General features: G+C 39.6%; 1 protein-coding gene and 1 pseudogene across 1 annotated transcript in view; one reads left to right on the forward strand and one right to left on the reverse strand.

The window, feature by feature from the left end:
• Positions 1-52: 52 nt before the first annotated feature.
• LOC132765612 (small ribosomal subunit protein uS5 pseudogene) lies at positions 53-710 on the reverse strand (annotated as a pseudogene).
• Positions 711-1,669: 959 nt separating this feature from the next.
• Positions 1,670-17,276, forward strand: part of DNAH12 (dynein axonemal heavy chain 12) — a 110,342-nt gene continuing 94,735 nt past the window's right edge. The window contains exons 1-10 of the mRNA XM_060766097.2: positions 1,670-1,722; positions 4,523-4,698; positions 7,942-8,032; positions 9,215-9,241; positions 9,710-9,899; positions 10,707-10,782; positions 12,391-12,549; positions 13,190-13,385; positions 14,303-14,491; positions 17,085-17,241. Of these exons, the coding sequence (XP_060622080.2) occupies positions 4,523-4,698; positions 7,942-8,032; positions 9,215-9,241; positions 9,710-9,899; positions 10,707-10,782; positions 12,391-12,549; positions 13,190-13,385; positions 14,303-14,491; positions 17,085-17,241 (1,261 nt within the window). The 5' untranslated portion in view covers positions 1,670-1,722. The remainder of the gene's footprint in view (positions 1,723-4,522; positions 4,699-7,941; positions 8,033-9,214; positions 9,242-9,709; positions 9,900-10,706; positions 10,783-12,390; positions 12,550-13,189; positions 13,386-14,302; positions 14,492-17,084; positions 17,242-17,276) is intronic.

Genomic DNA, 17,276 nt, shown 5'->3' on the forward strand with positions numbered 1-17,276 from the left:
AAAAGCTTTCTCAAAGAGCCAAGTTTTCAGATTTTTTTTCGCTTGGTTCTGATACTTTATTGAACATTTTTGTCTTAAAAGTGTTTCCTCTTAAGTAGTGGCCACAGCGGCTGCCTGGGTTCTCTGCACAGAGACTCGAGTGGCATGGGTCTTTGCCAGGTGGTCGGTAAACTCCTGATATGGAGATTTGGTGAAGACTATCTCCTTCCAGAGGTCGGGGGTCAGATAGCTGTAGGTCTTGGAGATCGCGTCAAAAGTGGCCTTGGCAAAGTTGCCCAAGGTAGCTGTGCAGCCCCTAGCTGAGGTGTAGCAGTTGTCGATGCCAGCCATCATCAGCAGCTTCTTGGGAACTGGGGCAGAAACGATCGCGGTACCACGTGGTGCAGGAATGAGGCGCACTAGAACTGAGCCACATCGACCGGTGACCTTGCAAGGCAAGGTGTGGGGTTTGCCGATCTTGTTGACCCAGTAGCCCCGCCTGACTGGCACGATGGACAGCTTGGCCAAGATGATGGCCCCCCGGATGGCAGTGGCCACTTCTTTGGAGCATTTGACACCAAGGCCCACGTGGCCGTTGTAGTCGCTGATGGCAACAAACGCCTTGAATTTGTTTCGTTGACCGTCTGTTTCTGCACCGGCATGATCTTCAGAACCTTGTCTTTCAGAGAGGAGTTGCCAGTCACCAAACTTGGTCGCTTGGTCAAAGACATGAAGATCAAGTCCCTGGAAGAGAGCTACATTTTCTCCCTTCCAATTAAGGAGTTTTCAGACTTTTTTCGAAAGCTAGGAGGGAGGGGCCGATCTGATATCCCTGGGCAGGGAGTTCCACAGTCGAGGGGCCATCACAGAGAATGCCCTAAAATTTTAGTGTAGTTTCAAGGAAGGATTGGAAAATGGCATTTCACTGTGCAGATGATTAAGGCTGGATCTACAGTGCCATATAATCCAGTTCAAAGCAGATAATCTGGATTCAAAAACTATATTATAGGACAGTTCAGATGGGGCCTAAGAGGAAAGCCTGGAGATGGTTGGCGATCCAGATAGCAATTACACAAACCACAGACCATCAGTGTGCATTAAGAGCTTTATTTGGCACACTTTTGAGGGAGTTTTTTCAGACCGCTAGCTTTAAATGGTCAGTGCAGATTGGCCCTTGGAATCTTGGGAAGCCACTGGAGGAAATCCTGAAAACTTGGCTCGGAATCAGGTAATTTTTTTTTTTGTTCTATGTAATGTCGAAAGCTTTCATGGCCAGAATCACTGGATTGTTGTAGTTTTTTTCAGGCTGTATGGCCATGTTCTAGAGGCATTTTCTCCTGACGTTTCGCCTGCATCTATGGCAAGCATCCTCAGAGGTAGTGCGGTCTGTTGGAACTAGGAAAATGGGTTTATATATCTGTGAAAAGACCAGGGTGGGACAAAGGACTCTTGTCTGCTGGAGCTAGGTGTGAATGTTTCAACTGACCACCTTGATTAGCATTTGATAGTTCTGTTAGCAGCCTCTAGCGCCCCCTGGTGGCGGCGGAGCGCGTCTTGCGTGCGACTTCCGGCTTTCATCCCAACCTCAACGGCAGGGGGCGCTCGCGCGGCGGTTTCCATGGTGACCAGCGCGCTGTTGTGCTCGTCCTGCTCGGCTTCCTCGCCGCTTGGTTCCTGCGAGGATCTCCTCCTCCTCCTCCCCGACCCAAGTTTTGTCCAAGAGCCTCCAATATATCAAGAGAGGTGAGCGGCTAGGAATAGGGATTCCTGCAGGGAGAGAGGCCAAGGCTCTGAAGAGTTCATTATTAAAACCTCTGGGTTTTCATGACTGAAAGCCGCTTCAAGCCTCCACTCTCTCTCACTTCATCTCCCAAATGCGTGCAATGTTTCAGAGGGAGCACCTTGGGGTTAGTATTAAGAGGCAGGTGTCTTGGCCAGGCACTAGCAGGGACCAGGGCATCTCCACACTGTAAAATCAATGCACTTTGGCACCACTTTAAACTGCTGTGTGGCTCAGTGCTATGGAATTATGGGAGTTGTAGTTTTGCAAGGTCTTCAGCCTTCTCTGCCCATTGATGCTACAAATCCCAAGATCCCATAGCATGGAGCCAGGACAGTTTAAGGGTTGTTTTGTTTTTGGTCGTGTCAGGAGCGACTTGAGAAACTGCAAGTTGCTCCTGTTGTGAGAGAATTGGCTGTCTGCAAGGACGTTGCCCAGAGGACGCCTAGATGATTTTGATGTTTTATCATCTTTGTGGGAGGCTTCTCTCATGTCCCCGCATGAGGAGCTGGAGCTGGTAGAGGGAGCTCATCCGCCTCTCCCCGGATTCGAACCTGCGACCTGTCGGTCTTCAGTCCTGCCGGCACAGGGGTTTAACCCACTGCGCCACCGGGTTTAAGGGGTGTCAAACTGCATTAATTATAGAGCAGGCATCCTCAAACTGTGGCCCTCCAGCTGTTTGGGCCTCCAACTCCCAGAAGCCCTAACGAGCTTGTTCAGTTGTCAGGAATTCTTGGAGTTGAACGCCCAAGCAGCTGGGGGGGGGGGGGCGCAGTTTGAGGATGCCTGTTATAGAGTGTATTATTTATTTATTTATTATTATTTACTTTATTTGTATACCGCTCTTCTCAGCCCATAGGCGACTCAGAGTGGTTAACAGTTTCAGTATACACAATACAAAATCATTGGGCATTTAAAAGCAATAGCATCACAAATCATTAAACATCAGCATCAATACATCAGTACATCAATATAACAAATCCATCAGTGTAGATCTAACATGGGCAAACTTGGGCCCTCCAGGTGTTTTGGACTTCAACTCACAGCATTCCTCACAGCCTCAGGCCCTTTCCTTTCCCCCCTCAGCTGCTTAAGCAGAAAGGAAGGGACCTGACACTGTTAGGAATGCTGGGAGTTGAAGTCCAAAACACCAGAAGGGCCCAAGTTTGCCCATGCCTGGTATAGATGCATACTAGATTTTTTTGGGACTGACTTCCAGTACAGCTTGAAGTTGCTATTTCTCTCCTCAAAGCCAGGATATTTTTTACACTGACACTGAACTTTGAGAACTCCTTCGAGTGTAGTGGAAGCTTTTAAACAGAGACTGGATGGCCGTCTTTTGGGGGTGCTTTGATTGTGCTTTTCCTGCATGGCAGGGGGTTGGACTCTATGATTCTTAATATCTCTTGGTCCTTAGAAGGTAGGCATGATTTTCAGATCTGCCTGTATGGTGTCAGATCCTTAGGAACAGGAGAAGAGCCAAGCTTTGCTCATGCCAAAGGAAGAAGCTTGTGTGTGCCATAATAATAATAATAATAATAATAATAATAATAATAATTTATTTCTAGACCATCCCTCTCTCCCAAAAGGGACTCAAGGTAGCTATCATTTTGTTCATTTGATAACCAAGCAGTTGCCTTTGAGAAGTCCTTGTAGTAATAGTTAATAATAATAATGAACTTTATTTATATCTCACCACTAGTGGGACTCAAAGGTGCAAACACACAAGATACAAAGCAATAACAAGCAACATAAACATCACAACCCCCCCCCCAATTATTGTTCCTGTTATTGTTATATTTATTTATAAATATAAATATATTTATTTATATTTATATATCTCCAAAGTGGCTCCCAATATTAAAAAACAATGCAATTTGGAATCCTCAACATTCAAATATTAAGTAGAATTAAACAGACCAGTCAGTTAAAATCACGCACACTCCTGGTTCGCTCACAGCAGCCAATGCAGAGTGTCATGTGTTTCTGCATGATAAATGTTGATGGTTTTATTTTCAATCTTATCTACTACAACAAATAAATGTTTTTCTTTGTTATTTCATAACAATTCAGATTTCAAATTGGGTCTGTCCTGTGCTAAAGTCTCTTTACTTTTTTCAAAACTCAGCAGAAGAGGCACCGAGTGCCAAGCTAGTCCTTTTTCACATAATGATGCCTTCTTTGGTTCTGTGTTTACAATGTGATGACTTTTCCAATCCATTGAAACTGGCATCCTTTGCTTTCACGTGCAAGAAATCCCAGGACTCTCTTCACACTTGAATCACTATCGACTTAAAATAAACTGGTGCCTTTAACCCATTTGTAGACACATAACTTAGGCCCCTTCCACACAGCTGTATAAAATCCCACATTATATGGCAATGTGGACTCAGATAACCCAGTTCAAAGCAGATATTGTGGATTATATGCCTTGATATTCTGGGTTATATGGCTGTGTGGAATGGCCCTCAGACCACTTCTACACTGCCATATAAACTCCAGATTATCTGCTTTGAACTGGATTACATGGCAGTGTAGACATATAATCCAGTTCAAGGCAGATAATGTGGATTATCTGATTTGGTAATCTGGATTTTATGGCAATGTAGAAGGAGCCCTAATGAGCTGGCTAGTCCTTATTTATATTAAGATAAAATTATAGTGCGTCTAGTGGAGAAATCAAAGATGCTTATTTTTGTGGAAGTGCATTTGAATAATCTGACAATTTTATTTCTGCTCAAAATTGTTTGATTGTTATTTCAGATGTCAGCTATTAGTAAATCGTCGGGACCTCCTGATGATGATGATGATGATGCACCGAACCTCCGATTACCGCCTATTCCTGTGCCCAGCACATCTAAGGAATTGACAGAAAAACAGAAAAAACTGATGAAATACAGAAGAGTCAAAGAACAGCAAAAGATGCTCAATAAGATCATGTAAGAGATTTGTATAATTTATATAGAAAGCATTAGAAAAGGAAAGCGATTGTAGATGTGCAATCTTTGTACTTTCTTTCGGGTAGCACATAAATCTCTGTTAGGTAAGAGCTGTATGTTTATCTATATTTTGAAATGTTTTGCCTTCTGATTTCTGTTATAAGTAAAATAGTAGACCAACACATTTCTCTCTTTCCACCTGGAAATTCGCTGGAAGTTTTCCTGTCATCCAAACACACTGTTTTGAAGCAGCTCCATCTTCTTACTAGTTTAGGAATAAGGAGATGGAGGAAAGAGAGCCAGTGTCTGAGTGTTCAACTAGGGCACTGGGAGACCAAGGTTCAGTTCCCTGTTTGGCCAGGAAACCCACTGTGTGACCTTGGACAAGTAACACTCTCTCAGCTTCATAGTTAGGCAAGGGCAAACCTACTCTTAACAAATCCTACCTGGGAACCCATGTGACAGGATCACACACTACAACAGCAACAAAAGAAGAAGCTGAATAGCTTTTAGTTCACAATTGATAAGCTAAATTATTGAAACTAAGTGTACAGCTTCTGTGTTTAATGTACAGCCAGCCCTCCATATCCATAGATTCTGTATCCACAGATTCAATCACCCACAGCTCAAAATCACCCTCCTCAAACATTCTAAGAAGTAAGCCTTGACTTTTTCATTTTATATAAGGAACACTATTTTACTACACAATTTTATATAATGGGTCTTGAGAATCCATTGATTTTGGTATTGATAAGTCTACACCAGGGGTCCACATACTTTTTAAATAGAGGGCCAGGTCACAGTCCCTCAAACTGTTGGAGGGCCGGATTATAATTTGAAAAAAACATGGATGAATTCCTATGCACACTGCATATACCTTATTTGTAGTGCAAAAAACACTTAAAAACGATACAACAATAAAAATGAAGAACAATTTAAAGAAATATAAACTTATTAGTATTTTAATGAGAAGTGTGGGCTTGCTTTTGGCTGATGAGATAGGATTGTGGTTGTTGCTGTGTGCTTTCAGACTTAGGTTGACCCTGAGCAAGGTCCGGGGAAATGACCTTGGAGGGCCGTATCTGGCCCCCGGGCCTTAGTTTGAGGACCCTGGTCTACACTGTCATACAATCCAGTTCAATACAGTTAATCTGCATCCTGAAACTGGATTATATGGCAGTGTTCTATAGATGTTCCCTCATGATAGAGTATAATTGCCTACCAAAATCTTGGCAGTGGTTCCATAAGTGACTGTAAAGACCTATTCTGGATCCGCATGGTCTTTCACAATGAGGCCATAGATTTCCAGATGGAAGATGGTCCCAACAAGAGTTTGCTTGATGTACCTCCTTTTCTCTTTTGCCCTCTATTTCACCTCCTCAAAATTAATGGTATCATTGATAACAGCTGACCTCCAGTTAAAATGCTCAAGGGCCAGGGCTTCCCAGTTTTCAGTGTTTATTCCACATATTTTAGGTTAGCTGTGGCAATGTAGATGCAGACTAAGTTTATCATTTCCAGATTAAAACACTTGACATTTATCTGATTAGAAATGTCTCACCTCACTTTGCTCACACCAAGTATTACAGTCAACCTTCTATAGTTGTGGATTTAACTTTTGTGGATTTGATTATTTGCAGACAACTGTGTTGCTTTAGAAATCAAAATCATGAACATTATCTCTTTTACCTGAGAGAATGCTCTAGGCATCTCTAGATCCTCCAATATGATTCTATTCAACAGAAGTTGACCATGGGATCTTCAGTTATGGATGCTTCATTTCCATTGTCAAAGAGCCCTTCCACATCCATATAACCCAAGATATCAAGGCAGATAATCCTCAATAACTGCTTTCAACTGGTTTATCTGAGCCCACACCTCCATATAATCCAGTTCAATGTGGATTTTATAGAGCTGTGTGGAAGGGGCCTAAGAGATCCCTCTCCTCTTGCTGCTCCCCAGTAGCTTCCCTTCCAAACATTCTCTTTTCCTGTCACCTCTGAAACTATCAGTCCACTATATATGAAGAAACTTTGGCACCTTTATTGAATGATCATAGTTGTAAAATAGTGAAGGGAAAGAGAGGTGTTGTCTGAACAGAATTTATCTAATTTTGTACAACATTAGCATATTACACAGACAAGAGAAACAAAGACAAACAAGTTAGCTTTATGGTTGAGTGGCATATCTGATACAATAAGGTGCTGGACAACATCCAAAATATGCATCTTGAATGGCCTCACCAGCTCAGCTGTCCTGTCATGACTGTCTCAGAAGTAAGAATGAGAAGTACAAAAATGGTGCAAAACTCTTATTTATGTAGGCCTACTCACCAGTACAAAAAACTGAATAATAAACAATGAGGAACAAGTGTATTGTCGAAGGCTTTCATGGCCGGAATCACTCAGTTCTTGTGGGTTTTTTCGGGCTATATGGCCATGTTCTAGAGGCATTTCTCCTGACGTTTCGCCTGCATCTATGGCAAGCTCAGACCTCACCTCTGAGGAAGCTTGTCATAGATGCAGGCGAAACGTCAGGAGAAATGCCTCTAGAACATGGCCATATAGCCCGAAAAAACCCACAAGAACTGAATGAGGAACAAGGTTTGATCTTCAAAAATAGTAATTTTTATTAAAATTTCCCTAACACAAATGCCCCTATACACCGTATCTTTGAGAAAGCAGTGCAATTAAAAATAATGTAAGTCTATTCACAGTTTAAAAGAATGAATCCAGATTAAGGATGGCTGGCAAATTCAGATAATCCAGAACACATTCCATTAGGAAGTCTAGGACCCTTTCTATACTGTTGTATAAAATCTAGATGATCTGCTTTGAACTGGATTATATGACAGTGTGAACTCATATCACCCAGTTCAAAGCAGATAATCTAGATTATCTGCTTTGATAATAGAGGCTCCTTCTACACTGCCATATAAAATCCAGGTTATCTTCTGGATTGTATGGCAGTGTAGACTCATAACCCAGTTCAAAGCAGATAATGTGGATTATCTGCTTTGATAATCCAGATTATATGACAGTGTAGAAGAGGCCTGGGAGATCTCTTTTAGGGATGGGACAGTGCCTGTTTTGCCACCCTCTAATAATTGTTGTCTGCTGGCAGAACTATCTCTCAGCAGACAAGAGGGCAGTAGACTAAAGGCTTTCCTACCTGCTTTATCTTGTATTTCTTTTAATGTTATTATTATGTTTTTATCTTGTCTAAATGTAATTTTTACTTCAGAGTGAATGCAGCCATAAAAGACTACTCAACTGCCATTGACGAATTCGCTAGAAAAGAGGCTCAACCTCCTATTCCACAGTTGCCTTATACTGTAAGTTTCTAATATTTTTTATCCATATTTTTAGATCCATTCTACACTGCCATATAAAATCCACATTATGCTTTAAACTGGAGTATATGGCAATGCAGACTAAGGGCCCTTCCAGACAGGCCCTATATTCCAGGATCTGATCCCAGATTTTCTGTTTATCCCAGATTATTTGGTAGTGTAAACTCATATAATCCAGTTAAAAACAGAAAACTTGGGATTGGATCCTGGGATCCAATGCATGTTTGAACAGCCAGGTCTTCACTTTCCTCTGAAACGCCAGCAGGGAGGGGGCCGATCTGATATCTGCAGGCAGGTATCAGTAAATATTTATTACTATGATTGTTCTTGGTTAGGCCCTTTTTTCATGGCAGAACCATACTGTCTGAATTAACTACATTGATACAAATTTTTAAAGTACTATGAAATACCAGGGAAGATACACAATTGCACAATTAGAGCATGACTTTTTTCTTTGGCTTGTAGTCTTTTGACACACTTATTAACACGGGGGGAAATAAAATGCATATAATTTTAACAGTTCTAATATTTTTGTTGCCATAAACAGTGTTATTTAAGTGCAAATTGGGTTCAAGAAATAAATTTAACTTTTAAGGTTTAAATTATAAATAAAATAGCAGTTCAGTAAAGTCCTTAGCAGAAATATCTGAATGCCATTGTGGGGCAGTCATAGTAGAAGAGAAAATATTATTGTCAGTCGTAAGTGACAATGGAGGCACATAATGATAATAATAATAATAATAATAATAATAATTTTTATTTATACCCCGCCACCATCTCCCCCAACGGGGACTCGGCGCGTCTTACATGGGGCCAAGCCCGAACAACAAATTACAATACAAAAATACAAATGTCTGTGTTAGTATAATGTTAGCATGCAGGTATTGATTGCTAGCAGCCCCTGCTAAGATCAGCATTTCACATCTGCACTGGTTCTATTAGTCAGGCAACAACTGCATCATAACATGGTGCTGGCTGAAATTACTTTCCTGGCAATTTTGATTGATAAATGCTGGGAGAGTCATTTCAGCCAGAACCATATTAGGATGCAGTTGTTTTTCTCCTTACCAGTAATCACCATACACTGTGAATTCTCAGTGCAAACCAAGACATTCCTTATCTGCTTTTGGGATCTTAATTTTTGTTGTGTGTTTTTTTCAACAGATGAACAGTGAGCAGAAACAAATAAGAGTAAGTGAAGCATTTAAATACTTGTTTTTAAAAAATAATAATATGTGTTTCATAGTAAAATGCATGTCTCATTGTACAGCACAGAAGAGGACATAACCTGATTTCCATACTCTGCTAATAGCATTCCATTTTAGTATCCTTGGGACATATCTCTTTTTGGCATTTAATGTAAATATCAATTTCAGCTAAATTAAAGTTCTCTGTATAAAATTGTTTTTGAGATTTTATGTCAGTATCATGTGTTTTACGTAGGCATTGAATGTTTGCCATTGTTTTGCTGGAATCCGCCTTAAGTCCCCTCAGGGAGATAGGGCGGAATACAAATAAAGTTTTATTGTTATTTTATTGTAAGAGTCTAGGGAACTAAATGTAAAGAGAGACAATGCTTTTAATATCAAAACAATGAAAAATCCATAATTTCATGTTAAGTAAGGCAACTGATATACATTGATCATGGTGTTTTTTCAGACCAACTATCTCTTTCTGAAGAAATGTGTAGAAAGTAATCCAGTGGTGCCTATTCAGCTGGAATGGTTAGAATCCATGCTCACTTTGATACCACCGAAACTAATGGAAGGCAAGGACAGAGAGAAGCTTGTGGAAGAGCTTCTAGCTGAGGTAAAAGAGGATTATGAAAAGAGTATGAAGAGATATATGGGTAAGTTCGACTGGCAGTACGGAATCACAGCTATACCAGTTATATTCCATATTATGTACACATTGATACTGTGAAACATCCTTTAGCTTTATTTTATATATATTGATTTAAATGCATTGTGTACATCTTGAAGCATATTGCTATTACACATAATCTTGTACCAGCATTGATATTAGATTTTATAACAAACGGTTTCCCATTATTATTTTTTCTCAAAACATAGCAATGTGTTGATTGTCTCTATTTTTAATATAGCACTTTATATAAGCACTTGAGTAATATTTACAAGAACATCCTCATATTATAGAAGAGGCTGCACCTCAAATAAACTGGCTTGCTTATTTGCAGAGATACTAGGCAGCCATTGTCACCAAGATGCTGGATCAGATAGATTTTTTCCTTTATCCAACAAGGCTCTGTTTTACATTTCTGTGCCTAAAGTCACTGACAGTTTTTACTTCTAGACAATGCTAATTTCTGACACATGTCAAATTTTCAAAAACAAAATAACAATTTCACTATTTTATTCATAGTATATGAAATTGGGTGTTAATAGAAAGGGTTTAAAATAGAGAATTATTTTTACAGCATTTCCCCAAAATACACCAGGAAGGTGTATTAAAATAGGAAGGGAGCTGATTTTGACTGCTAGGACCTCTACCTTTCTGGCTCTGTGTTGATTGAACAAATAAAAGTGAACCAAGCTGCCATAAAGTTATCTGTATTTTCATTCAATTCAGTGTTACAAAATTTTGAAGTAATATCTCTTAATTGATAATAGTTTTACAAACTCTTAATATGTTCTAGTGCGAAGTGTTCTCGTGAAGCCCAGTGTAAAGTTGCTTGAGTATGAGAAAGAAGAACCTTTGCCAGTTGAACCTGTGTGAGTAAATTATTGTAATGAACATTTTAGGGGCTAATCAATCTATCTGTTGCATATATGCAGAATCTGAAATATTCTGCTGCTGTCTTTCTGTGCCTATTATCTGAATGATCATTGATTCTCAGCTGGTTCCCTTTGGGAAAAACATAGTTTAGCATTGTATACATATACAAGCTCCTTCCCTCTCCTATGTCCTTTGCAATATCAGCAAGCAGGACATTGAAGACGTATACTTTTGTTGTAAAATGGTTTATCTAAATATGCCAAGTTCATTATGTCTGAGCCATAGTTTAAACACAACAAATTCAAGTTTGGACATAACGGTAAACTGATTAGATTACTTGACAGCAGAAGCAAAGGTTTCTGGTTTTCCCCACACAGCCATAACAGAGAGAAGGAAAAACCTGCAGTGCACCGAGACTCATTCCCCTTCTACACTGTCATATAAAATCAAGATTATCTGCTTTGAACTGGATTATATAGCAGTGGAGACTAATATAATCTGGTTTAAAGCAGATAATCTGGATTTTATATGGCAGTATAGATGGGATCTCAGTGTTAGGGCTGAAGTGCTGGATGAGGAGGAAGAGGGCTTCCTTCCAGTAGACGAACTCTAGTCCATGGCTGAGTATTTACCTGAACAGTCTGAAGATGCGGACCCTAGTACTGCTCAGCAGGAGCCAGGCCCTTCTGATGCAGAAGTGCCTGTGCCAGAACAGTATCAGACTGATGAGCAGAAATAACTCACTCTGCCTGGCCTAAGCTTAGGCTAGATTTCATACAGCTACAAAGATCAAGTAGATTGGCACAGAGGAAGGCTACACAGCTGTAAAGGCTTGCTGCTGGCAGTAGCCTGGTGCTGGCAGCAATTGTCGTTGTATGGAGAGCTTCATCTGAAAATCTTGGAAATCTTGTACTTTGAACCTTGGACTTCATGTGTTGGACCTCTGGTGAGCGTCATACTAATTGACTCTTGGAACGGAACACTGTGACTATCCATTTGTCTTGCCCTTTGAATGGACTAAATGCTATTATGACTACTTAGGACTGCCTCTGACTATGCTTGTTGAAAGAACAGCTGTAACCTCCTGATTTGGATGGCAGAAATTCACAAATAGGTTTGGGAATTATGATCTCAGCTTGATGTTCCACAGACTACTAATGCTTACTCTCCTATTAAAAAGACAAACAGATGGCAACATTTTTCTCAATTTGTTGCAAAAGGTAGTTTCTTCTAGCATTACAAGCATAACAATGACCACAGGAGTAGAGATTCTAGAATTGGATATTTGAGAGTTGTTACAAATTTGGTCTGGAGAGGGGAATTGTGCCTTAAAAAGGCATCAATACTCTCAGCAAAGAATTAAAAACTTACAGTGGGGTAGGTCAGGAATAATTACAACAAAAAACAGGGAAAGAGGCCACTGCTGATGCCTGATATAAAGTATATCTTTCAAGAAGATGGGATTTTTCCTGAGGCATAAATATTAAATATTGTATGTTATTGAAGCAGCAATGATCAGATATGATCTATGGTCAGATAACCAGGAATATGAATGCCTTTGTATATGCTTCTGTTTAGCAGCTTCATTTGATTTCTTTTTCCAGAGGACTAGATTTTTCCAGGCCTTGGCACCAAAGCTTTTTACAAGCACGAAAACAGATTCTTCAAAATTTACATATTCTTCACCCAACTCTAAGAATTTTACTGGATATTGGTTACAAAACCTTTTCTGGCTTACTTATAACAGATCTATCAGGTTTCAGGTAAAAATTAAATTGTGGAATTAGTATCCTAAATACACACTGTATGTATAATTCTAAACAGATATACTATGTACAGTGGGTCCTTGGTATCCGCCTCAGTTTTTCTCCAGGACCCCTATGAATAGCAACATTTGAGAATAATTAAGTCATGTTATATATAATATACCAAAACATACTATCCACAAGTCTCATCACTTTGGGAAATCACTGATATTTGCAGAGCCATCACATAAAACTTCAGACAAATATTTTAAAACAAATGTGTCTAAAAATCATAAGTTTTCTTTTATATAAATAAGATGCATGCCTTGCATTTTAATGCACATTTATTTACACACACATCATATAAAGCATTTATATGACTTGTAAGAAAAATATGACTACTAAGAAAATTTGCATTTCAATATTTATAATGCATATATACATATACATTATCAATTGTCATTTTTTTCTCTTATCAGTCCAATTAGTTTTGGTCACTACAACTTCCCTATTTTATTTATTGAAGGGTCTTTTAATTGCTTTACTGTACTCCCAAAACCATATATAGTAATATGTATTAAACATATATGCATATTTAATATATATATATGAAGTCACAAATATAATAATCTTAATGTTACACATTTTTCTATTTAAGGTCAAAAGGCCCAATTGAGTATGAAACGCTTCAAAATGATGTATCTATAAACTGCTTAAAAACAGAAGAAAAGATACTGAACACATGGTACCCAAGGGTTATTAATCTCTTCACAAGAAAAGAAGCATTGGAAGGTGTAAAGCCTGACAAAGTTGACTCTTTCTATAATTGTGTGGCTACACTTATGTCTAACCAGGTGAATTTTTCAACTTATGGTCAGATGCTTGCTCTGTCCAGAACTTCATGTATGCTCTAGTTCAACTTTGTGGCTCCTATTCTTTTGGTTATTTCAATGGAAGAGTACTTTTGGGCGATATACAAAAGAAAGTACTCTCTGTGGTACAGTGTATTAAAATGAATGTGAAGCAGGGTTGTATGCATGGTTGAGAATTTTTTGTTAGAGATTGCATTGATTATCCTCCAACTCAATGCAAATTTAATATTTATAATATTAAATAATATTACTTAGATGCAATTAATGGTATTTTTCATTCAATGAACCAGGATTTTCTTTAATTTGAGTGTTGACTATGTCATAGTATAGCTGAGTTTTAGATGGTTTAAATTGATAAATATCCCTCTATACTAGCAAGATCTAGAAACAGTTGCAATTAAGAGGCTGGGAAGAAAATTCCATGGACATCTCTGTTTAGATATGTAAAAGTCCCCACCAAGCTTATGTGTACAGTTTCCAACAAGTTCTGGTCTGCCATTCCTCAGCTGCTCTACAAAAGTTTAATTTTCCCTTCGTGGACAGCCTGTGAATCACATATTTAGTATATTCCTGTGCTCGCGCAGGCAGCAACAGACACTCACGAGACTGTTTTTGACCGTTAGAATAGCCCTGCCCCTCTCTCCCCGTCCGCATAAATAGCCCAACCGCAGGGCTAAGGCCCAGTTCTTCTAATCCGCCGCTAAAAGCAGCAACGGAAATAGAGACTACAAAATTACATGTACTCCATATTGTGCTAGGATGATGTCGGAGGAAAAGATTTTAGACTTGGGAAAGTAGAAAATGAAGTTAGTGTTAATGAATTATGAATACAAACATATGCTTCAAACTTTTCCTTTCTCATGTGCAATGAACTCCATCTCTAATCTTTTTTTTTTTAGCTGAAAGAACTATTGAAAAGAACTGTTGAGGCTTATGTTCAACTATTTGATGCTGATGACCAGCGCTGGTTGCCTTTATTTAAGATGGATCTGACTTTTGATGATGAGAAGATGGATTTCTATCCAAGCTTTCAAGATCTGCAGGATACTATTGTTAGTGTAGTTAGTTTGATTTCACAAACTCTGCAGGTACAGTTTAACCTACTCTTTTATTTCATAAATTATTTCACAGTGTTAGATGTTCATTTATTTATATTAAAATCTTAGTAAGTAAACTCTTCAAGTTTTGTGAAAATACAACCCTTATGTGTCAAGTGCTCAAAATATTTTATTTATTGTATTGTCGAAGGCTTTCATGGCCGGAATCACTCAGTTCTTGTGGGTTTTTTCGGGCTAGAACATGGCCATATAGCCCGAAAAAACCCACAAGAACTGAGATTTTATTTATTTATTTACAGTATTTGTATACTGCTTTTCTCACCCCGAAGGGGACTCAAAGCGGTTAATATATAATATTTTATGCTAGTGTGAAAATATCAGTGTCACTTTCTTAAAAGTATGAGTTGCTACCCCAAAGGAACAGGTTGGAGATTGAAGATGCTGAGAGTTGCTCACTCTGGTTTCGAATTTATTTTATTTTAAAATAGTGGTAAATAGTGGTAGTTGCTCTCTTTTTATTAGTTTGTTTTATGTTCTGTCCTTTTTGAAACAAAGGTGGCTTAAATATTGTCTCCCATGTTGTTTAACATCTACATGAAGCCGCTGGGGGAGATCATCCGGAGTTTCGGGGTATGGTGTCATCTGTACGCGGATGATATCCAACTCTGTCACTCCTTTCCACCTGCTACTAAGGAGGCTGTCCAAGTCCTGAACCGGTGCTTGGCCGCTGTGACGGTCTGGATGAGGGCGAACAAATTGAAATTGAATCCAGACAAGACAGAGGTACTCCTGGTCAGTCACAAGGCCGAACAGGGCATAGGGTTACAGCCTGTGTTGGATGGGGCCGCACTCCCCCTGAAGACGCAGGTTCGCAGCTTGGGTGTGACCCTGGACTCATCGCTGAGCCTGGAACCCCAGGTTTCGGCGGTGACCAGGGGAGCATTTGCACAGCTAAAGCTTGTGCGCCAGCTGCGCCCGTACCTTGGGAAGTCTGACTTGGCCACGGTAGTCCACGCTCTGGTTACATCCCGTTTAGACTACTGCAACGCTCTCTACGTGGGGTTGCCTTTGAAGACAGCTCGGAAGCTCCAACTAGTCCAACGCTCGGCAGCCATGATTTTAACAGGAGCGGAGCACAGGGAGCATACAACCCCCCTGTTGCGGCAACTCCACTGGCTACCGATCTGCTACTGGGCTGAATTCAAAGTGCTGGCGTTGGCCTTTAAAGCCCTAAACGGTTCCGGCCCAAGCTACCTATCTGACCGCATCTCTGCCTATGAACCCACCAGGACTTTGAGATCTTCCGGGGAGACCCTGCTCTCGATCCCGCCTGCTTCTCAAGCTCGGCTGGTGGGGACGAGAGATAGGGCCTTCTCGGTGGTGGCTCCTCGGCTGTGGAACGCCCTTCCTACGGACATTAGACTAGCACCATCTCTAATGGTATTCCGCAAAAAGGTGAAGACCTGGATGTTTGTGCAGGCGTTTGAGTAATTTAGTGCAATCTGGTAATGGAACATAGGAATGGAACAATAGACGACGAACCTGGACTACGCTTGGATGATGAGAAGATTGGGTACGGTTGTTTTTTGTAATAATTGTGCATTGTAATTGCTTATTGGTAATTTATGGATAATGTGTTAAGTCAATTGTTATATGTTGTATGGAACCACTGCTGTTTCTACTGTTTTTACTGTTTGTGAACCGCTGTGAGTCGCCTTCGGGCTTGAGATACAGCGGTATATAAGCAAAGTAAATAATAATAATAATAAATTAAATAAGATTTAAAAAATAGTTCTAAAAACTTGATGATTTATATCTTAAACACAATTGAATTAACAATCTTGTAAAAACATAATTTAAAATAGTACAATAACAATAAACAATAAAGAAAAATGTTGTGCACACACACCATTTTGCATAACCCATTAATCTTCAAATGCCTCATAAATATAAGTGTTTTGCTTGCTGGGAAAAGGAGAGGGTGTTTCCTGTGGAAGGGAATCCATAGCTTGGGGCAGCCATAAAAAATGTACTCCCATATGCCTTCACCAGATGGCAGACCATGGGAAAGCGCTATTCCAAGCATCTTAAAACTTGGCCAGGCTTATATGAAGATATGATCAAAAGCTATATAAGACTGTATAGGTCACAATGAGCCCAGAAACAAACTGGTTGCCAGCACAGCTGTTTTACCAGTGAAGCTGTGTGTTCCCTGCAACTGGAACAACATAGATGCAAACTTCCAGTATTTGGATAATGAAGATATTTTGGAATTAGATCAAACATACATTCCACATTGTTCCTGAGGAAGATGAATTATGTGAGCATATTGCAGGAAATCGTTATACACAATGTTGATTGGTCTCCTCCTGTGTAATAAGACCATGTTCTCACTGTGTCTCATGAAACTTCTGTTCAGTGATTCAGTTGTATTAATTTAGGGTGCATAGAACCGCTGAGAAGCAACAACCATAAGTCAAAGAAGTACCATATTAAAGAGAATAAAGTGCAATAAAAGAAATTGTTATTTTTCCTTTCAAATTTGGTTTAAGGAATCTCTGGCTAATATATGTTATAAGTTGGTATCAAACGAGAAATAAAAAACTGTGATGTTTTTTAATAGCATGTCCAGACTATACATTCTTGGCTCGGAGGTACAACTGCAATTTCAACTATTGATACCGAACTTCCTGAGCATGTTATAGCATGGGCATCATCGTTACTAAAGGAAGCAGTGCAAGAGAACTTGAAAGGCCCAAAAGCACAGTTCGATTATTATGGTGAGCAGTTTAAGTTCAGTTTTATAAATCAATGT

The sequence above is a fragment of the Anolis sagrei genome, chromosome 2 (genome assembly GCF_037176765.1).
Source record: "Anolis sagrei isolate rAnoSag1 chromosome 2, rAnoSag1.mat, whole genome shotgun sequence".
NCBI lineage: Eukaryota > Metazoa > Chordata > Lepidosauria > Squamata > Dactyloidae > Anolis > Anolis sagrei.